General features: G+C 45.3%; 1 protein-coding gene and 1 long non-coding RNA gene across 9 annotated transcripts in view; one reads left to right on the top strand and one right to left on the bottom strand.

The window, feature by feature from the left end:
• Positions 1-766: 766 nt before the first annotated feature.
• On the bottom strand, positions 767-8,121 carry LOC146890018 (uncharacterized). Of its 2 annotated transcripts, none has more exons than XR_014999286.2 (2): positions 7,968-8,121; positions 767-6,616 (listed from the first exon to the last, which is right to left on the bottom strand). It is a non-coding gene; the product is annotated as an uncharacterized LOC146890018 (long non-coding RNA). The 2 variants fall into 2 exon arrangements; XR_014999287.2 differs by lacking the exon at positions 7,968-8,121 and adding an exon at positions 7,189-7,448.
• The window catches only part of Tnik (TRAF2 and NCK interacting kinase), a 401,320-nt gene continuing 384,081 nt past the window's right edge, over positions 6,489-23,727 (top strand). For all 7 annotated transcript variants that reach the window (XM_048452645.3, XM_048452644.3, XM_085682322.2 and 4 more), the window contains exon 1: positions 6,489-6,622. In XM_048452645.3, coding sequence (XP_048308602.1) covers positions 6,566-6,622 — 57 coding nt within the window. In that variant the 5' untranslated portion in view covers positions 6,489-6,565. The remainder of the gene's footprint in view (positions 6,623-23,727) is intronic.

Here is a 23,727-nt window from a genome sequence, read left to right as displayed (position 1 = left end):
GTTACTTTTGGTCATAGTGTTTATCCCGGCAAGGAAAAAGACAGCTGGAAGAGCTAGGCCTCTGAACCCAATCCATCTGAAGGTGTCCACCACTGTCCCGTCCTCCCCATCAAGGGTTAGAGTTAGATAGGACCTTCCACGTGAAAGCATCTCCCTTAGGGCCCCTAACTCTGCTTACCTTCTTGCTGGTAAGAAGTACACAGCCGAGCTAGTGTGTTCTGTGTAGCTTCCATGCTCTGAAATTCTACAACGATGTGTTTGAGTGTGATATTTTGTTGTACTTTTTGTTGGGTACCAAATGAGAACTTTCAAACAAAAGCTACTGGAATAACTTCTACTGTGAATTTTTGTTCTTTATTTCCTTCCATACATTATAAGATCTCCTGTTAGATGCAGAGTGGAACTTCTGGATGTACCTCTTCATGTTCCTTAAGTTTCTTGCTGTTGCAACGACAACAAAGCAAAACAAAAACAAATGAACAAACAACCTGACCTGGCCTGATCTTCTATTGTATAAATTTGCCCTTCCTTTAGAGATAGTATAACATGGAGACGCAGAACCTGAGTTCAAATCCTGGCTCAGCCACTTATAACTGTGTTGCTCCGGATAAAATTAAACCTTTCTGTTCTTCTGTTAGTCTCATGTAAAAATAAATATGCTAATAATATTGGCTACTTTGTTAGACAATAAATATTAAATATGTAAACACATTAATGTTTTCTTAGTGCATTTTGACTACTAAAATAAAAAATGCCTCAAAGTAAGTAATTTTGGATACAACAGAAATTTATTGCTTATATGTAGAGACTGGAAAGTCCAAGACTAAGGTACCAGCATTGGAGTCTGTTAAAACTCATCCACAGAGAGGACACCTTGAATCCCCAAGGGCACAAGGGCATGCCTTTCATTCACAAAGTATAGTGATACTTCATTTGTACTTTAATAAAGCTTGTCTGAAGTTCAGAGAATAAAACAGCTGCGCTTATCCTCCTTACAGACCAGGCAGTGGTGAAACACACCTTTAATGCCAGTAGCCATGCTAGTTTGCCATAGAAATTGGTCGGTGGTGGTGCATGCCTTTAATCCCAGCACTAGAGAGGAATATGAGATGAGAGGAGATGGCTCTCAGTCTCAGTCTCACTCTGAGATACCTGGAGGCAGGATTACCATTTCAGACTGACGTAGAGGTGTGAGCCAGTAGCCGACTGCTCTGATTTTCTGACCTTCAGGTTAAACCCCAGTTCCTGTTTCTGAGTTTCTACTAATCGTGTGACACCGAGGGCTCCGCCTTCATGTTCTCAGCCCTTCCCAGGGGCACTGCATCTTCATACCATCACTGCTGAGTTCATGCTGCAACATTTAATAGTAAGGGCTCCTCAAATATTCAGACCACAGCCAAAGCTTAGAAGAATAGGCATGATATTTATGATTTATTTTACTGTCAATAAAATTATTATCTTAATTCATATAATTATATTAATAATTCCTGTGTTTTTATCTCAATATATTCTTTTAAACGTGTGTGTGTGTGTGTGTGTGTGTGTGTGTGAAGGGCAGAGGTCAACACTGGATATATTTCTTAATCACTCACCATCTTAATTTTTGAGACAGGGTCTCTCACTGGTCCAGCACCCATGCCTGGTGCTGAAACCAAGGGAGGGATGTGTACCTCTGAGTCTCCAACTACCACCATTTACTTAAAATATTTTTTTTTTGAGACAGAATTTCTCTTTGTAACAGCCCTAGCTGTTCTGGAACTAGCTCTGTAAACAAGGCTGGCCTGGAACTCACAGATCCACCTGCCGCTGCCTCCTGAGTGCTGGGGTTAGAGGCATGCACCAGTACCGCTTGGCTCTATCTAAAATAATCTTACTGTTGACTGCCTACAAGCTTGTTTGTCTCTGTGATGTGAAGGATTTGTGTGTTCCAGGCTCTCAGGGCCTAATACTGCTATAACACAGAATTAATCAATGAATCAATGATGTCCCTTGGTTACTCACCACAATAATCATGCCTGTTCACGTAGCCTCCGTCAGCCCAAATCTCAGCAATGCAGTTTGCTACTCCACAGCCATCCAGCCTTGCTGACTTAGGCCATCTAGACAGTGCTCAGGAAAAGTGGCCAGTTGATGCTTCTCATTTTAGAACCTTAAGGTAAGTTTAAAACAATTTTTCTGATCTAGACGTGGCGGCTCAGCACTTGTGAGGATCAAGAGTTCAAGGTCGTCTTCAGCTATGTAGTGATTTAGGAGCAAGCCTGGGCTCCATCTGCCACCCTATACATGCTATTGTTATTTCTGGTTTCCATGTTGTGATTTGAGTTGGCACATAGATTTGTTATTAAATAACACTGAACATGACGGGGAGAAGATGTTCTCCTTTGATTTGTCTCTCTTAGAAATAAATACTTTGGAGATACAAGAATAGTTCAAATATGTAAACATACCACAAACAATATAATGAATGCCCATAGCTTGCAATCTATATTTAACAATTCCAAACATTTAACAATAGTCGCTTCAACTTTTACAAACAAAGCAAACCCCATAGCTATCATTGTACCTCCTTGCCTCCCACCTTTTCCTCTTCTTCCTCCTCACTGACCAGTAGGCGTGTGCCCTTCCTGCCTGTGCCTGTGTTATCACATACTTACTCCAATGATAAACAGCAGACAGGTGTGCTTCCTGGCCCCCAACTGAGGCCTGAATGGCCTCAGTTCCCCCAGTCCTAGATCCTGTCAGGAATAAAATGCCACCTTGGGCAAACCCTGAATGCCCATGTTGCTTGCTATTTTCTCTTTCCTTTCAGCTATCATCATGTATCTAAGATAATCTTAGTTGCTGGCCTCTTGCTCCATGCTTCTTGCCTGCCTTTGTGAGGCTGGGCTTTCATATCCCCTGGGGGTTTTCTGGAAGAAACTCAGAGTCTGGAGAAACCTATTGTCAGACTAACTGTAGTGGGAGAGATTTCGTTTCCATTAAGTTTATTTGAATGGTTTCCTTTCCATATGTGTGGGTGTGTAACATGAGGGGCCTGCTTGTTGGGGTTTCTGTCCTGCCCAATACCCCACAGCCGACAAGCCCCAAAGAAAATCACACAGAGTCTACATTAGGTTATAAACTGATTGGCCCATTAGCTCAGGCTACTTATTAGTTCTTATAACTTATGTTAACCCATTATTTTTATCTATGTTAGCCACACGGCACAGTACCTTTCACAGCTGGGCAGGTTATATCTTGCTTCTCGATGGTCTGGGCAGGAATGGCAGGAATGGGTTTCCTCCTTTCCAGAATTCCTCTATTCCTATTGTCATGTCTCTATTTTTTGTCTGGTTGACCCACCTGTACTTCCTGCCTGGACAATCAGCATTTATTTAAAACATGACTGGCAGAATACCTGTGCCAGTGGGTATGTCTAATGTTGTGGAGTATTCACCACAGAGGACTGCTTGGGCATGGGTTTAAGTCAATAGAAAGTCTTTATTGGGCAGTCAACAACTATACCGCGTGTTCAGGATCCCAGTGTACCCCTAGTCTTTCTCAGGGTGAGCTTTTAAGCACAAAAACCATGTTCTGGGTTGACAAACTTCAGTTAGCAAGAGCAGTTAGCCAGAAGCAGAACTACAAAAGCCCCAAAGCCAGCACATTTAGAGATGATCCCAGAACTATGGACTTTGGTGGATTAGGCCTTTGTTTTAGTTTTGGCAGATGGTGTGGTCTACATGCTAAGTTTTGCATCCTGAATGGTACTTCATCATGGAGTCAGTTATGCCAAGGTCTGGGACCTACTAAGGTCGGGGGCCCTATTAGATCTAGACTTCTTTTTATAGTAGTGCCTTATGTTTTCTTTTAAATTAGACAAAAACAAAAGAGTTGTTGATAAGAGCGCAGATAGTATTCAGAGAAAAAGAAATCAGGGCATTGTGCAGAACAGTCGAAATCTGATACACCTGGCCTAAAGAAGAGACTTTGATGCTCCTTTACAGGGCGTGCAAAGCTCTCCCTGGTTTTGCCTTGGCTCTCCCCTGCTCCCAGGGGGTACCACCCTTCACCTGCAGCTGCTTCCCTTACTCTCTAGGGTACCTTTCTTTGAAGCTGTTTTCTGGAGCCCTCAATCCCGCCTAAGCCTGGCTCTCTGGTGTCCTCTCTGGCTCAGAGGTGGGGCTTCCTCAGTAGTCATCATAGTAGTGCATGCTATTCTGAACCAATTCTAGAATTTGGGGCCAGTTATTAGGGTCAGGGGAGAAGATCATTTTGTGATGTTTCATTTAACTCTACACCTTTTCAGGGAAAAGGTGTTTATCTCCTATTTGCAAGTTCGAAGTTTAAAAAACCATCCTGCTTACACATCTCAATACCTAATCTAAAATTATTTTCTTTTACCTGGAGACAAGCTAGCACACTGCCTAGATGAAGGGCGAGAATTAAAAAGACGACACACAAGGGGCAAGCAGTAGTGCTGGGCAAAGGTGGTTTTGGTGCCTTTCCTTCACAGTGATTTAAGGCTCAGCACCCATTACATGAGCTAAATGATTTCATTAGGAATTTCAAATAGAGTCCTTTAAATATCTAAAAACATTAAAAAAAAATACTCAGCATATAATCTTTAGCAGCCCAGCTCCCAGACCACTGCTGATATTTGCATGTTGTGGGAACTGCGCTCTAGTGTCAGGCCCAAACAGTCCAGCAAACACTAACGGCATTAACATGGGCTCGTTCTGTCATCCACCTGACATATTTTGAAGCTCATATTTAGTTTACAAGTCATGATTTAAGAAGTAGCAATGGCCCAGGCGTTGGTATACACTTGGAATCTGAGTACTCGGGAGGTGTTTGCGGGATGTGTGTGTGTGTGTGTGTGTGTGTGTGTGTGAGTTCAATGCCAACCTCAGCTCCACAGTGAGTTAGAAGTCACCCTGAAGTCAATGAGGTTCTGTCTCATAACCAAACCAAGTTAACTAACCAATAAAATAAAGAAAAGGAACCTCTTTACCCCACCCCAAAGAAAACAAAACAAAAAGCAAAGCAAAAACCAAAACCCGCAGTGCGCTTGGCTTCTTGTCTCAAATGTAGGAAAGAACACTCAGAGCTACTGATGGATTGAAGGGAATGGGCAGAGTTCAGAATTAATGTTTTCTTTAAACGAATTTTGCGTGGCCAAACCAGGAGAGAGGAAGGTCCACGCGGGGGTTGGGGAAATGACTTCACTCTTTTGATAACAGTAAGTCCTGTTACCACCGTAAACACGCAGCTTTTGAGTGAAAAAGCCGGAGAAATCAAATCGCTCGTATGTCACCTCTTATTCTCCCTGAGCCAAACTTTCTCATCAATCTGTGTGGGTCACCGGGGAAAAGACGCAGAGAAGGAAACGCTGCCTTCGGCGGCAGTGTGTCGCCCAATTAATGTCGGTCTGGGAGTCACCTGAAGCCTTCGAGCTACTGCACCCAGGGAGCAAGCCTCGCTTTTCAATTCGGTCATTTCCACGGGGAATTGCGGCACGCGCAGGTCCTGGGTGTGGCGATGTCGAGACGGAGCTCAGATCTCCAGGCTTTCCACCTTCTGGCCAATCTACACGGCTGAGATAGTACGGGTAATCCGGGCCTGCCTTCCTGCAACTCCGGGACCGCAAATGACCGCGACCCCGTGACCACTGCCCAGTGCCAAAGCCAGGCTGCCTGCTCCGCGAGTGTGAGCTTCTCCCCAACCCGCTCTGCGCCGGGAGGCGGATCCCCTACCCTGTGCATAAGTCCTTATATGCACCGGTTGCACTGGCCCGCCTTTACTCCAGCCCCACAAATAATTAATGGGGGAGGAAGGACGCTGCTGTCTTTTCCCGCTGCCTTTCCTCACCAGCCTTTTCACCATTAGAGCATCTCAACCCAGTCAAGAAACCCCAAGATGCGATCGAAGGGCCATTTTGGTGCATTGCACAAATTGAACATGTTAAAAAAAATAACCTTCGGGTTCCGGCACAGCGAGGTTCAAGATAGTCTCTTCCGATTCAGTACTATTAACCCGCAAAAGCTGGGGCGGAAAGGGTGCGCGCCCCTCCCCCTCCCTGGCTAGTGCAGAGGGACCCGGTCAGGAAGCGCGGCCTCTCCCCAGTCGGAGACCACGCCTCCGTCCCCCCCCCCACTCCTCCCAGGAAGCGGTGATAGACAGTTCTGTGTGGTTCTCCACCCCCCCCCCCAGCTGAGTGGAGGAGTTGATATGTCTCATTATAACAGCCAATGCAGCCGCCATCCACGCACAAGCAAAGAAGCATGTCCCATTTAAATACACCCACGCAGCCCCAGCGCCCTTAGCCGATCAGGGCGCGCAGCCCACACGCACCGCGGCTCCGGGCTTGGAGATCCGAGCAGGTCGGGCTCCGGGAACCCGCGGATCGACGCTCACGGAAGATCGGAATCCGACTCTGGTTGGGGGCCCGGGTGGGCGGGGGAGGCTGGCCCCGGGCCTCTCTGGCGGACAGCCGCATGAGGACGCGAGCGAAATAGACCAGGGTGGACTTGCCAAGGCAGACTCTTCGGACTGGTTTGGTCCATTTCTCCCGCGAAGAGTCGACATGGCGAGCGACTCCCCAGCTCGCAGCTTGGATGAAATCGATCTCTCCGCCCTGAGGGTGAGCAGAACGTGTTTTTTCCTTTATTTCTAATGGTCTGAGACTGGGCGAGGGAACGTTCCCTGGTTTTCTGTTCTAATTCCGGGGCAGCTTATGAGGTCCTAGGCTGCTACCCCTACAGCAGAGGCTGGGCTGCCCTTGTGCTCCTTGGCTCTTCCCGAGGCTCCGCAAGGAAGCTGGTGGAGCTTATGTCAGTTTCATCTTTGGTCGGTGTAAGAGAATTGCATGAAAGGCGTGTGTGTGTGTGTGTGTGTGTGTGTGTGTGTGTGTGTGTGTGTGTGTGCACCCGTGCAATTGTCTCCTGCCAAGGCGCGAGACCCGACTGGTCCTTGCTGCAAAAAAGAATCTCCTCAATAATAAAGGCACTGGTCCCTCAGGTTTTCCAGCTACCTGCAAGATGCCACCGTGAGTCTACCTGTCCCCACCAGCCGACCCTGCGGCTCTAAGAGGGCAGTAATTGCTGTTCCGGGCTGGTCTGGTAGATGGCAACTGACTCCCCTCCCGGGTTCTGCCTCCGGTGCGGGGGCTCAGGCTCGGCGCTTCCCTAAACGCCAGGGTACACTCACCTTTATCTACGGTTTGAACTCAACCCTGCCCATGCCTTTCTAACTCGGTGACTGTGACCTTTCAGTTTTATGGCTGAACTTCAGCAGGTGAAAGGGACGCCTTAGCAGCTTCTCCTTACCACACCGGAACTCCCTGGAGAGACTGTGTGTGCGTGGTGTGTGTGCGCGCGTGGGGGTGTGTGTATGTGTGTGTGTGTTTCCCGGGTCTGTGACCAGTCCTTTGTAGAACACCTTCCCTTCCCCCAGCTCTATCGCTCTGCCTTTACCTTCTCCCGAAACACCTCAGACCCCGGTTCCATTGTATTGAATAAGACTCTACTGATCTAGAATCCATTTTGCTGTTGTTTGGAGATCATACTGCCAGGAATCCCTTTGCAGCCTCGACGCTTCCCCACACCCACTCCTAATCCCAGCACACTCCTTCGGGGAAGGGAGCCTAGCGCTCTTGCCATTTTAATTAGATGCTGCCTGCCAGGAAGGGGGTAAGAAGGGGTGGTGGCGGTGGCAGCAGCGGGGATCTGAGAAAGATTGAACACCAATCTCAGTACTAGTTTCTTCCTCTCCCGAACTAAAAATAAAATAAAGAACAAGTGCATCTGCTTGATGCCTGGAGGGTAGCTGAGCCTGAAGGGATGGTGTCAAGTCACCGACTGCCGGTCTGGGTGGAAGGCCAGTGGTCCTCCGAACACACTGTTAGGCTGATGCTAAATCTTGGGGCCATTGACCTGTGTTTCCTGCCCTTTCCTCTTTCTCCACAGACATTTTAAAAAGCTAGTTACCTGTCCATCGAAGTGATACTTTTTCTTCAGGCTCTGGGAGCCTCTTTGCCGCCCACACTTTGACTCCTTGGCACTTTCCTTATCTTTTGGTCCAGAGAGGTGAGGATTCAGAGAGGCAGTGCTCAGGTTGAGGACTGGCTGCCCTTTGAAACGGGCTGCGGTGAGAGTGGGGCAGCAAAGGCTCATTCATGCCTGATTACAGTAAGCCCTCTGTTCCTCTAGTGCCCAAAGGCCACATCAGGAACCAGTGGGCAGCTGAGTGTGGGGGTTGGGAACAGAGAGGGCGCTTAGGACAAGTGCATGTATGGCTCCCTTTTACCCACTGTCAGGGCTTCTGCTCTGCTAGCAGCTGGGAGTTGCTGAGGGTGAGTTGATCAGGTGGACCAGTGGCCCCAGACTTGAGGAAGGAGGAGTGGCGAAGAGGTAGCGACCTGAACAATGAGCCAGGCTTGTGATTTAGCTGAGCCAGAATCTTAGCATCATTCTCCCTGACGTGATTTTTAAGTTGAGAGGTGGTGGGGGGGGGGGACGACTGGCTTCTGTGGGCAAGCTTTTCTGAGATGCCAAGTACAGAACCTGTCATCACAGCTCCCCGAGTCCCACTCAGGGAGACCTGTGCCCTGTAACCTGTATTTGAAACAGATAGCTTTGCATGATTCACTGGGATTGCCCTTTGTCACCCAGGCTGCTCAATGAGTTCTCTGCCTGCACTGGGGTATGCAAAGAGCTAGGCCAACAGCTACTCCCAGGGCCTGAGGAGGTGCTGGCTGGAAGACTTATGCAGATGGCCAGACAGTTGTACTCAGCAGGCCTGGGCGCTTCAGGCAGTCTTGTGGTGGGTGAGGCATGCAGGTAGGTTTCTCTCCCAGGGCTAGTGGGTGGGCCGCACACATCAGAGAGTAGATGGTGGCTGGCTCCCCAGATTTGGAGATTGCTGGTTCCTAAGCTTGCCATAGAGCCTGAAAGCGCACCTCCTGAGGAAAAGCCTGACCCCTGAGATGCAGGCAAGGTCAGTGAGTCAGCCTGTCAGTCCCTCCGCGTTCCTGTGGCTCTTTAATGTACACAATCAATGCTCTTTGTAAACCCTGGGCTTGGTGGTTAAAAGCAGCTCCTGTCTAGAGAGGCCTTTCTCCTTCTGACTTTGGGGGCTCATTGTTCTCAGCCAGTGATCCCAGACTGGGCCCCGTCTAAAATTCCCCCAAATGGGAACAATGCTTAATTCAAACCAGAGCAGCCAACATCAGTCCCTATCGTTTAAATTGCCCAAGGTTTGGGTAGTGTTTGTTGTTGTTGCTTATTTGTTTCGTTTTGTGTGTGTGAAATGAAGTGGGGTCTCTCATTAGAAAATAAATCATCAGAATTCAATTTATTGAATCCTCATTTCAGAGCTTGTGAAGCTCAAGTAGATCTCGGGTGTTGGGTAGGGCGCTGTTACATAGCCGAGAGCTAGAAAAGATCTGGAGAACACTGGGCCATTCCCCTCGTGTATCCTTTGGGAGACTGAAGCCCAGAGAGGCGAAATCTGTTGTCCAAGGTCACGCAGCCGAAGGGGGATAAAAGTAGCTGAAGTAGAGAACCTATGGTTCCCAACTCCTCCATCTTCCGAGGCGTATTATCTATAGTTGAAAAGGAAATCATTGAAATGTTTTCTGCTTGGGGTGGGGAGCAAGAGAAGTCATTTGATCAGGGTCAAGGAATATTTTTTTCTTGAAAGTAGAAAACCTGCTAGAAGCAGAGAACTTATCGATGCAAATGACCAGAGCTCTTAGGCACCTTTGGAATTTATCTGTCTAGCCTTCTTCCAGTCCCTTCTTTGCAGGCAAATGACAATCTAAATCACACAGGACAGATGGCTGTCCTGCATGGACAACTTCTCTCAGTAGCCTGTCTCCTTCTGAACATGTCCCAAGGGGTCCGTCCAGACACACACATTACTCTGTGTGTGAGCTTTCTGGCCTCCGTGCCTGCTTTGGGCAGTGGCTGTAGATGCGGGTATTACATATAGTATTATGGGCATAAACTCTATCTGTGTGGGTGTATGAAAATGTGTATACGCACACACGGACTACTACAAACAAACAATCCCCTTATTCAGACCTGTGCTTGAGTCATGCCTGCTTCAGACATCCCTGTATTAGAAGATGAAATTATCCACCATGATGCTCTGTTGCCTATGAGGGGAGCTCAACCCCGAACGCTTTTTTGAAGATTACTATATTTCGGAACTGGAGCACATGGGCTCTCTTCAAGTTGGTCCACGGTGTCAGCTCTTCAAGATCGGGGTGCTGATCCCATACTTTCAGCGCGGGACAGGACTCAGGCATACTTGTCTACTTGAACAAAATTAGACAAATTAAGCCCACCTTTCTACACCCCTCCATGACTTTCTGGCCTAGCCATTCTCTCTCCTCCTTCTCTTCTCCTCCCCATATGTGTGTGCAGTGTAAGCATATGTAAGTTGATATATGCATGTGTACAGGTGTCATGCATGTGTGTATGTGTGTGCATGTGAGCGGAAAGGCCAGAGATTGAGGTCAGGTGACATCCTCCATTTCTCTGTACCTTCTATTTTTTAAATTTAATTTAATTTTTTTATATTCATGTATGCCCATGCACAATGTGCCTTCTGGGACCCTGCAGAGGCCAAAAGTGGGTGTCTGATCCCCTGGAACTGGAGTTACAAACAGTTGTGAGTTGCCATCTGAGAACTGAACCCAGGTCCTCTGAAAGTGCTGTCATCTCACCAGGCCCTCTCTGCGCTCACTAGACCCTGAACCCGCTGATGGAGCAATGCTAGCTTGTCACTATGACCCAGGAATCTTCCTGTTTCCACTCTACCCCCATTTCCATCACTGCCACAGACAGCTTTTCAGTGTGTGGCTGTTGGGGATCCAAACTCAGGTCCTCATGCTTGTGTGGGAAGCACCTGGCCCACTGAGTCATCTCTCCAGTCCCTAGCCATTTCTCTCTCCATCAACATCCAAACTGAAAAACTAATCTCATTCAGAAAGCTTGCACGCATGTCTTGACTGCAGTCACTGAATGCGTAAGTAAATGAGGAGGAATGGTCACAAGCTTCTGGATTCTCTGTGCATATTCCATAAGTTCTGTGATTTGGGTTATGCCACTTTAAGTGTCAGTAGGGCCAAGACCGGATAGCAACCATTTGTCTTCATTACCCTGGATTTTAAAATCAAATACTTTAGGGCAGAGCATTTAAGTCACAAAGAAACATACAAATATGTCATTAGATAGAATTTTATGGGTAACTCAAGCTCACCAACATTTGATCCCAGTGACTGCACCTAGTAGAAAATGCAGAAAGATGTTTTCCCTTTGTTTTGGTTTCTGAGACAGGTTGTAAGAAACAGCCAAGAATAGTGTGGAACTCATTTTGTAGCCTAGACTGGTCTTGACTGCGAATACATCTGCCTTAGCCTCCTGAGTGCTGGGATTATGAGTGTGTGCCACTGTGTCCGCTTTAGAAGGCACATCCTTTGACTGTATGTAAGTGCACATGTATTCATGCCTGTGGGGGCCAGAGGTTGCTATCCGGTTCCATCCTCAGTGTTCTTCACTGAAGGTGTCTCTTTCAATAGCATTGAGACAGACCAGCTTAGGAGCTCATGAAGCCTTGTACACATCTCTCAGCTCCTCGGTTGAGCTTTGTTCTAGGATACACAGCCATTCTAGAGGAGAAAGGACACCCAGACGCCTTTTAAAGATTACTATGCTTCTTTCATAGTATCAGTTCATGAAAACAATTTCTCTTTCTTGTCTTTTTTCCTATTCTGTGTGGATGACCCATTATTCAAATGCAAACACCTTTACTATGTCATAGCTTTTCATCGCTTTTCTTTTTCAGAGGGGCTGGAATGGAGTGGACACTTAAAAAATGATACTCTAATAGCCCAGTGTTTAAAAGCTGGCCAGGGGTCTCTTGAGTCTTAGAGAATTCTTGAAACATTATTAATTCACTACCCCAGAGCACTTAATTAAATTTGGTCTAAAATAGGATTTTTGTAAAGTTGCATGGATTGAGAACAGTATCCTAAGATGGCAGGGGCACAGCTGCTTCCCTCTCGATGAGTTTATTCCCCCAAGATGGTGAAAAGTATCTTCTTTGCAACAACATGGCCTCCTAATAAGATAGGGTGCAGCAGGGGCTGGAGAGATGGCTTCGCCGTGAAGAGCACTGGCGGCTCTTCCAGAGTATCTGAGTTCAATTCCCAGCACCCACATGGCACTCTCACACAGACATGCAGGCAGTTGAAACAGCAATGAATCTAAAAGAAAAGAAAAAGGGGGTGCAGCAATAGTTAGCAGAACATCAGCAGAATAATCAAACCTTTTTAGTATTCATTATTAACAGGATTAGTCTTTAACACAAAGTCTAACACCAGTCTTGATTTTGCTGCTTGCATCATTATCTACTTCGGAGGTCATGGGCTATTTCATCGGAGAAAGCGTTCCAGATGCTTTGCCCGTATCAAGCATCCTCCCCATCCCTTTATCTCCAAGGCTTTTTGAAAGCTTGTCATTTTGAGTCTTGCTGGTTGGCCCTTTCTCCCTTCTGCTCCAGGATGAATCCATGCCCTTTCTGCTTTGACACCACTCTTCTTTGAGTGACAGCAGCCTTCCTGGGCTGCCGTGATGGAATCCTGGTGGCCATGCCCACCTGAATGCAGCCATTCGCTGTGCTTCTGACAGAATTTGGGATACCCGGGGTCTGAGAGCTGCTTTGATGTCACATTGCTGCTTCCATCCTGGGCAGGACGGGGGGGGGGGGGAGGGTGTAGTTCTCTTAGAAGGAAATCTAAGCTAGTTAGCAGTATGCTGAGAATTTCAAGAAAATCTCCATGGTATTAGTTACTTAAATGTTCTTCTGCATGTATACATGTGAGGTTTCTAGCGGGAAAGTTAGAGAAACCGGGGGATGGTTTCTTCCACTGTGGTTGGAAGTTTGCTGCCTTCAGAAAGAGATGATGCCCCTATCTCTTCCTACTTATCCAGACTGAGCCCAGCTGTGTAGTTGTGGGGCTGCAGGGCAGGCCTGCTTTTCACCTCACCCGGCTCTTGCATGGCGGGAGAATTATCTGTATTCTGTCAATCATATTTTAATAAAACGCTGATTGGCCAGGCAGGCAGTATAGGCGGGAAAGCCAGACAGGAAGTAGGGGTGGAGCAAAGAGACTGGGAGTATTCTGGAAGCAGAAGCTCTCTCTCAGCCACTCCTGCACAGACCACCGAAGAGGCAACATGTAAGCTGTCACACTGAGAAAGGTACTGAGCCCATGTGGCTAAAATAGATAAGGATAATGGGGTAATATATGTTATAAGAGCTAATAAGTAGCCTGACCAAATGGGCCAATCAGTTTATAACCTAATGTAGACTCCGTGTGATTTTCCTTGGGACTTGCTGGCTTGTTGGGGTACCGGGCGGGACAGAAACCCCAACAAGCCGGCCCTCGTGTTACACAGCTGTCCCAAGATAGCCTGAATTCTGAAAACATACTTTCCTTCTCTCCAAGCATAAATATTCTTTCTGAATATCTATTGTTGAGTCTGCTTGTCTCCACTCTTCTCTGTAGCTACTGTAATGACTCTTCCCTGGGCAAGACTCACGACAAGACTCACTTCCTGTGTCTCCGCCCCCCGCCTTCCTCTGACCAGCTTCTTCATGGTAGCCACATCTGTCTTTTAAAGCGTGTTTTCTTTCTGGTCATCCCTTTTAACCAGGCCTTCCTTGGCTTTCTAGCCTATGGAGCAAAGTCTGCACTTCAGCAAGGTGTCTAAACTAATTCCCATTCACCTGGATCTACCACCACAGTCCTTCATTCTAATAGCCAGCTTCCTACTGACACAGAGAACAATTCTTCCACCTGATGGATGCCTTTAGGGCACATCCTACCTTATTGCCTTTCAATAATAAACATACACTGGCTACTATTTCCAAACAATTGTTCTTGTTTTTTCTCAAGTACACGTTCTCTCTGACACTTACAGATCTGACCAAATGCCTCTCTTATAATACTCAGGATGTGCCTTCCTAGATGACAGCTACTGGACAGTGAGCTTCCTGAGAGCAGAGAAGGTTGGATCTCCCTGGGGATTAAATCCAGGAGTTTTCACACAACAAAACAATAAACACCATATTCACAAATATACATGAACAGTCCTGTAGAGGGTCTGGAGGTGCTGCTGCCTACAGAAGACACAGAAACTCCAGAAAAGCAGTCCCATGCGGGCCACAGCACAGCCTCAGGGAACATGCATTCAATTACGCTCCGTAGGTGGCGTGACTCTAGGGGATGCCTTTTACGGAGGGTACAGCTCCAGTGGATGCCTGTTACATACAGTGCAATCTCAGAAACAGTAATCATGAGAAACACAATGACAAGTCCTGTGTAGGAGAGTCCTTGTTTCTAGAATTTTCTTATCGCGAAAATTGCTTCAATTTTCTCCGTATACTGTCTTGAGAGATTTCATATTCTGAGGGTTAGAATCTAAAGGCTGGTGTATGCACATGTGTGTGTGTGTGTGTGTGTGTGTGTGTGTGTGTGCGTGCCTGTGCACTTGCATGCATACACATGCTCACACCAAGGTGTTTTCAGTTTTTAAAAACATTCTTGTGATATTTAGGACATCAATCTTCACTGAAAAATAATAACAGGTAGAAAGGGTTTTATATCCGGGAAGTCACTGTAAAATGACCTTGAATATTTATCCTGACGAAGATAGAAATGGGTGGAAGGGGATTGGGAGAGGGCGGACGGTCTGTGTTGGTCGACTTTTGTCATCTTGACATAAATCTAGATATATCTGGGAGGAGGAAATCTTTGTTGAGAAAGTGCCTCCGTAAGACTGTTTATAGGCAAGTCTGTAGGGCATTTTCTTGGTTTAAATTGATGTGAGAGGCCCCAGATCTTTGGGGGCAATGCCACACTCAGGTCGGAGGTCCCGAATGGGTGTAGGAAGGCAGGCTGAGCAAGCCTGGGGTGCAAGCCAGTATGCAGTGTTCTTTCTGGCCTCCTCCTTCAAGCATTGCCTTGGTTTCTTTCAATGGACTCAGGATATGTATGCCAAAGGGAAACCCTGTCCTCCCCAAAGCTGCTTTTGGTGATGGTCGTCATCAAGGCAATAGAAAGAAAAGTGGCCCAGACTTGTGGTGTCACGCTGGAGCATCCTCGTGACATGGCAACAACTCTTTCCAGGTAGTGCAGGCTCAGTGGACAAGACAAAAGCAACAGTCTTTTATGATGTAATCTTGGAAGTCATACATCATGACTTCCTGCTATCTTGTCTGTAATTTAGGTTAGCCCTAGTCAGTGAGGAAGGACTCCCCTACATGGAGACACATTGCCAGAGACAAGCATCACCACGTGCCCTCCAGAAACTGCCTACCACAGAGGTTTTCTTTGACGTGTTATCTCTTCAGATTGTGAGAGCAATGTGCTGCCTGAGAGGCAGGTCTTTGCTACACATGTCATAGTCACTTGACCTTTCACTATTTTACTCAGGGTTTTATTGTCTTTAAAGCAATTATGACTATTTAGAATAAAAAAAATGTATATGGACCCCATGAATTGGAAGCCTTGTTTTCAAAGAGATCTTGCCATATGTATCATCCTGGTGTTTAGAACATTGTCTGACACATGACACATGACACATGACATATGATAAATACTCAGTAAGTATTGTCCAATTTATGAAGTTAATTATTTTATGGATAAAGGATCATATTTATTCATGTTGCCTTACACATCCAAAGGAATTGTGTGTCAGTTTCTGATAAAAGTAGAACACAAGATAAAGCCACTGAATCATTGAACTAAGGAAGTATGAAATGAAAACCCAAGGGTGATTGTGTTTGGATATCTGTTTACACATCTGTCCATCAATCTTCCTATCTAGTGCTTAGTGATGCAGCTTACCTCTTTTGTAAGTAGGCACTGGAGCTCAGAGTAGATCCTTCTCTTGTAGGATGAAGCCCCAAAGGCAGAGCTGGGATCCTGTTATTCTACATCCCTCAACTGGTTTGCTAATTTCCAGGTCATCTAGGAGAATCTATTTTTCCTACAGTACAAAAATAAACTTGGAAAAGTGTGGCTACAAAGATGCTGGCAAAGTCGCTTTTATGTAGAAATAAAACATTCTTAATTGTTAAGTGGTCAGGTCTATGTAACTATGGGATGGAGGAAAACACAGTTATGTTAACCATATAGTAAGTAACTACCCATACAGTGGTGTAAGCTCACAGGCCAGGAGGCTAAGACAGAATGATTACAAAAGCCCAGTCTGTACACATCAGAGACTCCTTATCTTAAAACAAAAGAAGTTGGGGACATGGGGGGCGTATATCTCAGTGGTGGGGGGCTTGCTTAGTGTGAGCAAGGTTCTGGATCTGTCTCCCTCACTGCGTAAGTGAGAAAGCAATTCATTAGATGAATGAATAGCTAATAATTTTGTGCCAAGAGAGTCTAACTTTAAGAGCTTGAAATATGTGCAGCAGCCAAACTCGTGTATGAGCAGGATGGCCCAGGATTCCAGTGTCCCAAAACGCAGACTAAATGTGAGCAAAGGCTTCTGAATTGCTAAAGAAGCAACTCCTTCTCTTCATATTATCATTAAAGCAACTCATGGTCACTACAGAAACTTTTGCAACAATGAATAGGCAAAAAGAGGTTCCATTTGGTTCTCACGATAACCTTTGAGATACATTAGTAATTTTCTCTGTGTATACCTAAAAAAAGCTTTAAAAGAATTAAGATTATATTTTATGTATTAGCTGTAACCTGTTATGTAAACTTAGTTGTTATCAGGGCCTCATGGTTTAGGCCTGTAAGCTCAGGACTGGGGCAACATGATTGTGAATTCAAATTCTGCATGAGCTACAAACTGAGTTCATGGCCAGCATGGGTAGCTTGGAGAGAGACTGTGCTTCAAAATAAAAAAAATAAAAAGATGGCCAAGGATATAGTGCACCGATAGAGTGCAGGCAAGACAATTCCTACTTGCAAAACAAGTAAGCAAGCAAGCAAAGTTAGTAATCAAGCTTTCCCCATGCTATTGATGATTGTCTCTAGATGGTTTAAAAATATCCTTGTGTAGGTTTGAATGAAAATGGCCCCCACAGGCTCCTAGGGAGCAGCATTATTAGGAGGTGTGGCCTTGTTGGAGGAAGTGTGTCACTGAGGGTGAGCTTTGGGGTGTGAAATGCTTAAGCCAGGCCCAGTGTCTTTCTTCCTGCTTTCTGCCGATCCAGATGTAGATAGAACTCTTGGCTTTTTCTCCAGCACCATGTCTGCTTGTGTGCTACCGTGCTTCCTACCATGATAGTGAACTAAATCTCTGAATCTGTAGGCCACCCCAATTAAATGTTTTCATCTATAAGAATTGCCATGTTCATGGTGTCACTTCACAACAATAGAAGCCCTAACTAAAATATTACGTAGGGTATTTTAAAGTTACATAAAATCAGCAGAATTCAGGCATAAATAGCACTGGGAAAATAATTGGGCAGTTTCTCAAAATGCTAACTTATGATTTAACTCAACAATCTACTTCTAGTGTATGCCCAAGTTAAAACATATATTCATATTAAAATATGTATGGATCTTTAATGTAGCTCTAAGAAGGAAGCTCATCTCCTATCACTTAATGAATAAGTAATATACAGTTTATCACTTGTGCAGAGCTTTTTATTGTCAGCTTGACTCAGCCTAGAGCCATCAGGGAAGAGGGAACTTAAACTGAGGGATGTCCCAGATCAGACTGGCCTGTGGACATGCCTGTCTTGATGGAAGATTGACGTGAGACGGCCTACAATGTGGGCAGAATCGTCCCTCAACCATGGGTCTGGAAACCCATGTGTAAGAAAACATGAGCCAGTGACTAGACCATGGTTTCTGATTGAGTGTCTGCCTTAGCCTCCCTCAGTGATGGACATGACCCAGAACTGTCAGTCTAATAAACCATGTTTACCCCTAAGTTGCTCTTGATCATGGATTATCACAGCGGCAGAGAGCGGAGTGGACTAGCCACAGGTCATAAGCGCTGATTTGTGCTGCCCCATGGCTGGGCATTAGCCTAGTGAAAGACTCCACAACACCTGTCGTATGACCGCATTTCTGAGAAATTTCCAGACTAGGAAAGTCCATGGAGAAATAAAGGGATTTAATGGCTGCTGGAGCTCATGGAGGGAGGGAGTGACTGCCCATGGTCTAAATGGTCCCCTTCCTATTCAGCCATGTAAATACAGTAAAAGTCACTGTCCACTTCAAGAGAGAAAATTTTATGCAGTTTGAATTAAGTCTCAAAAACACTCTTATTAAGAAAATACACACACCAAGTAGACAAGTATCTGTCTTTAACATTCCTCATGACTGATCTTTCCCCAAAGCTCCTAACCACTTCATTTTCCATATGATTTTGAAATATCATATCATTTTATTTATAAAGATTTTAGTATTCATCTTAAGGAGTCATATGTAGAATTGTTATCAGGACTAAAATGTTTAGTATATAATCGACTTTTAACCAATGTTTAATTTTCTAATCATGTTTTTAGACTATTTAGAGTTTTATTGCTAAGATGTGTTGTAATATTTCTATCGACAAAGTTTGAGGTTGCTTCAAGCTTTTAGATTCTGATAAATATTATTTTATCAGCATCTCCTAGAGTAATGTCTTGGGAGTGTAATTTAGGGTAAAGGTATGAAAGTTCTCAACCTTGCTAAATTTCTTTCAATATCCTAGGATGTATATAGTATCGTTTACAAACAAATATGAAAACTTTACAAAAACTAATTAATTTACCACAGGAAAGTCACAGAGCTTCCAGATGACTGAGAATATGTCTGACTAGGGGCCCCAAAGTCATTCCCGCACTGGGACCCACTTGGCTGTCATTTTATGGACGACCCTGGTCATGAGGTCCGATCTAGTTGAAGAACTTGGATCTTAGCTTCAGTATTGCATCCAAGTTTCATCTTTGAGGATCATAGTGTTGCTGTTAGGAATCATTTTCCAGGAGTTTCTTCCTTATGATACTGCCATTTTATCCAACATCAACCAAAAATGCAAACCTGATCACACAGCTTAAGTCTTTTAGGATTAGCACTGCCCTCCCTGTGCAGCGTTCACAGCAAATTGGCCATGTTTGGAAAATGCTCAAGCAAGTTTGTGTTAGGTGATTTGTGGTGTCAAACCCACAGTTTTGTCCTCTGGGGTCAGGAACTGGGGAATGCTGCATCTGGGGGTTTGACACAAGATCACAAATGAAGCCAGAAGCCAGCAGAGGACAGGGGCTGTTTTCAGGGCTTTAGCTCCCAGATAGTTACTTAAAATCTTTGCCTATAAAAATCTTTGACTATAACATTTTTTTTTTTTAAAATAAGACCTTAGGTATTGTAGGATTATGGTAGAAAGTTAGAACACACTTTAGTTGGAGAATTTGTCCCAGGTGAGGACGTGGGTTTGATCATCAGTACTGAAAAAAAAAAAGGTAACAAGGAGAAAAGTAGAAGATGGAGAAGAGAGAGACACAGAGAGAGACAGAGACAGAGACACACAGAGAGACAGAGACACACAGAGAGAGCTTGCATTCTGGAGTCCACCCTGATCCTCCACCTGGTCTTTAAGTACGAAACTATTAAAACTGAAACAACTCTGGCTGTCCATCTTGCAGGGCCAATTGCTTTGATTTACTGAATTTTATGAGCCAAGCCTCGCCTTAAAATACCTACAAATTATCTATGCCCGGGGTAAAATGCAGAGCTTCACATGGACGCGGTTTCATCAATTTACCTCTAGGTATTTCGGAGCTGCCTGTAATCAAGTTCCAGCAGGGAAGTGGGTGGAATGGGTTGTAAGCAGTAATTGCAAACTGTATTTAAACAATAATAATAATATTTAGCATTTGTGGGGTACTTTATATCTTCAAAGTAGTCGTGAACATTATCCAATTAAACACCCTCTCTGATTATAATCTGGATAGAAAATGCAGTTAAATCCGGAACAGAACCATGAGAAATGTCCACATCAGAAGTTGGTGCTAACTGTGTTTTGGAAAGCAATGCCTTGTTAGGCGCTTAAAGAGTGGGGTGTCCAGGGATGCTCGGGTAAGCCTGAGGGTGGCTTTGGCGCCTACCACACTCTATCAGTGCCCTTGCTTGACCCAGCTGGTTGGCGCAATCTGCTCATGTCAAGATTCCTATCAACTGTGACTTTGGTCCTCAGAGATCCCAAAACACAAACAACATGAATTTGAAAATGAGCTCCTCCATTCTAGTGTGTGCCCTGGCCTAAGATCAAGCTGCTGTAGTAAGTTAAATGAAGTAGTGAAGGGCACTGAGGCGTGGCTGTGTCCTATGGCTTAGTAATTTCTATCTGGGGTTAACAGAAGAAATGGCATGGTAGGCTACATCATAAAGAAATGCATCAAAAAAAAACCCACAAACAAACACGGAAACACCTTTAATGTCTCCAGTTTGACTGTGTTAAATATGTCTCACTATGTAGGACACGGGTCTGAGTATTGTCTCCTTATAGGTATGACTCAAGTTTGCTGAATTGGATAGTGAGCAGAACAAGGGCCTGTGCTGCTTGCCCAGCAGGCTCAGAGACCTCAGCAGTGGCAGATCCTCAGGAAATGGTGTCCTATGCTCTATGATTTACCCCTCCTCCCCCTTTACTTGTAGTGCATGTGTACATGTATATTCGTGCTGTAGCCATGTGTGTGGATTTGAGTGATGGGGGTGTGTGTGCAAGTGTGTGGAGGAAATCTTCCCACCTTATGTTTTGTGACATGGTCTCTCACTGAATCTGCAGCTCGCCAATTCAGCTAGATGGGCTGATGAGCAAGTGCTGCTAGGTACCCCCCTGTCCCCGCCGTCCCAGTTCTGGCAGTACAAATGCATGCCACCAGGCCTGGCTTTGTCTGGGGCGCTGGGAATTAAACTCAGATGCTCATGGGAGCAGAGCAGGCACCAAGTACCTTACTGACTGAGTCATCTCCTTGACAATGTTATTTTAACTGATAAGTTTATTCAGGATACACACACACACACACACACACACACACACACACACACACACACAAATAAAAACCCTAGCCTCTCATGCTCAAAAAGATGGAACCTTTTGGTGTCAGTCTCTGTATAGAAATGTGGATTTAATTTAAAGCCCCAGTAGGTGTTGGCATTTGCCTGGAAGCCAAAAGTGTGGAGGGGCGGGGCAGAATCCGGGGCAGAATCCCGGGCCAGCAATATAACTCAGTGAGTCAAGGTCCTTGTTGCTAAGCTGACCAGAGTTCAACCCTGGAACCCACATGGTGGAAGGAGTGAATTGGCTCTTGAAAGTTGACCTTTGACCACTACGTCCATGTGTACATGTTCATGTGCACATATATATACTCACACATACACACAAAACCAATCAATCAGTCAATGAATCAAGCAATCAATTGTTGTAAAAAGGGAATCAATACTTACATGTTCTTGACCTTACTTCTATTTGCAGACTGTGATGGTTGTTAAGTTAATTGTCAACTTGACCCAGCCTAGAGTCACCTGTGAAGGGAGATCTCCACTAAGGATTGTGTAGACCTGTGGCATGTCTGTGGGGTGCTATTTTGATTAAACTAATGGACATGATAAAAACACACCCCCGTGGGTGGCACCATCAGAGGATTCTGAATTGGGCAGGAGAGGAGAATGGAGGGCAGGAGCCAAAGTGCACGCATTGCTCTCTGTTCCTGATTGTGGATGCGACTTGACCAACACCCTCTAACTCCTGGGCTGTGGCTTCCTGCTGTAATGGACTATAACCCGCACCTGAGCTGAAATAAAGCCTCTCTTCCCTAAGTCATTTTTTGCCAGTTTTGGTTTGCTTTGATTTTGGTTTTGGTGGCACTGGGGTTTGAACCCAGGGCCTTGCACGTGCTGGGCAAGCATTTCGCTACTATGCTGCATCTCCAGGCCTAGTCGGGATTTTTCTCACAGCAGCTGGAAGAGAACTCAAGTCATTAAGACAGAGCCCAAATCATTACTACTTTGTTTGTTTGTTTTAGTTTTTATTTACACCGGGAAAACAGAATATATTTGTGGAAAGCTAAAGAATTTCCCTATTGAGAGAAGCCAGTGAATTTTATTGTAACAACCGATAAACACTTCTCTGTCAGTCACAGTGATGCGCCAGGTTGTTGTTCTGTCCCCATATGTTAGATAAGCAAACTGGTTATGGTGCATGTCTGCTGGTTTGGAAGGGATTTGGTGCCAATGATGGTTATCAAGGCAGGTGTCCCTACAGCTTGACAGGGACTATGCGTTTTATTTCATGCACTGCTAGGGAAGTTGCTTTTGAAAAGGCCAATTGAGGACCTCTCCTTAGGACATGTTTATGACAGGGAAAAGAGATGGTCAGACAGAAGAATAAAAATCTTGTTCAAGATGATTCTGCCTTCCCCGTTATTGGTGACTTGGGGGAGAGGTCCAACTTTCTTAGATACTGGAATCAGGAAGTGAGTTGCTCAACCATTTTTGTCAAGACTATTAACTACTCTCAAAGGGGGTAGCATATTCAGTCCCCTAAAATATTGGAATACTGGAGGGAACGTTCTCTTCTAGTGGCAGTGACTTCACTGGGGCCTGAGCTGGACGCCCTGTCTCCTCTGGTGCTTGTGATGTCTGTAGAAATAACTCAAACCATACAAACAGGGCCGAGTATAGAATAGATGATATTCCCAAGGGGAGAAAGTGGATAATAGCCAAAGAGGCCACTGTACCAAACTACATTTTAGGCAGGGCTTCTACTATTTCTAAAGTCTGCCTATGGGGCTGAGTTTGTAGCTCGGTTTGTAGTACCTTTCTAGTGTGCATTCCTCCTTAGATCCCCAGCACCACGCAGATCAGCTGAGGTCATACACACCTTCCTTCTCAGCACCTGGAGGCACACAGTGAAGGAACAAGGTCATTCTCAACAAGTTCAAGGCCAGCCTGGTCTACAGGAGACCATTTCAAAACAGTGACAACAGAAATGCCTGCCTAATGTCTGCTATTTTTTTCTTATATGTGACTAACTACCTAACAGTGATGTCATAGGCCTTGCCTAAGGAAATTATGCATTTCAAACCACTTCAAGCCATTTACAGGGTTGGAGAATGCTTTGAGTTTGGTCAAGCGACTTTTCACTTGAACTCAGAAGACTCAACGGACACACAGCGCTCTGGGTGTCAGGAGCCTGATGGTTCTGATCCTGGGGCCTAGAACACTTACCAAAGTCAAAACCGAGTACTGATTTCTCCTTCCGAAGTCCCTAGTCCTCTCTCATCTAACAACAGGCCTAGAATCAGGCAGTGAGAACTCCATATTCTTTATGGAAAGACAAAAAAAGACCTGTGTTTCTTGCTTAGACTCAGTACCCAGGCGCTGCCTGGAGCAGGCAGGATCCAGGGGTGTTCAACCTGTCTCCTAGGAAGGCTATAACTTTGACCTAACAAACTCATAAGCTTCCTTACGTTATGAGACTGGAGTACCAGCTGTATTTTGTAACTCGACTGCATGCTACTCAAGCATGAATTTTGTAGATGGCCATGTCATCCTGCCATAGTGTCTAAAGTCTGGACATGCCTGGGACTTTTGGCCTGAAAGATAGTCTGTTTTATCAGGGAGCACTTGGAAGATGTAACCTGCGTGAGCAGTTGCTGTAGCCATCATTCCTGGAATCTAATCCATTTTTGTTTAGGGAGGAGAACGGTACG

The sequence above is a fragment of the Myodes glareolus genome, chromosome 20 (genome assembly GCF_982192425.1).
Source record: "Myodes glareolus chromosome 20, mMyoGla1.1, whole genome shotgun sequence".
NCBI lineage: Eukaryota > Metazoa > Chordata > Mammalia > Rodentia > Cricetidae > Myodes > Myodes glareolus.
Note: the sequence above shows the minus strand (reverse complement) of the source record. Positions and strands in the feature narration are given on the sequence as shown.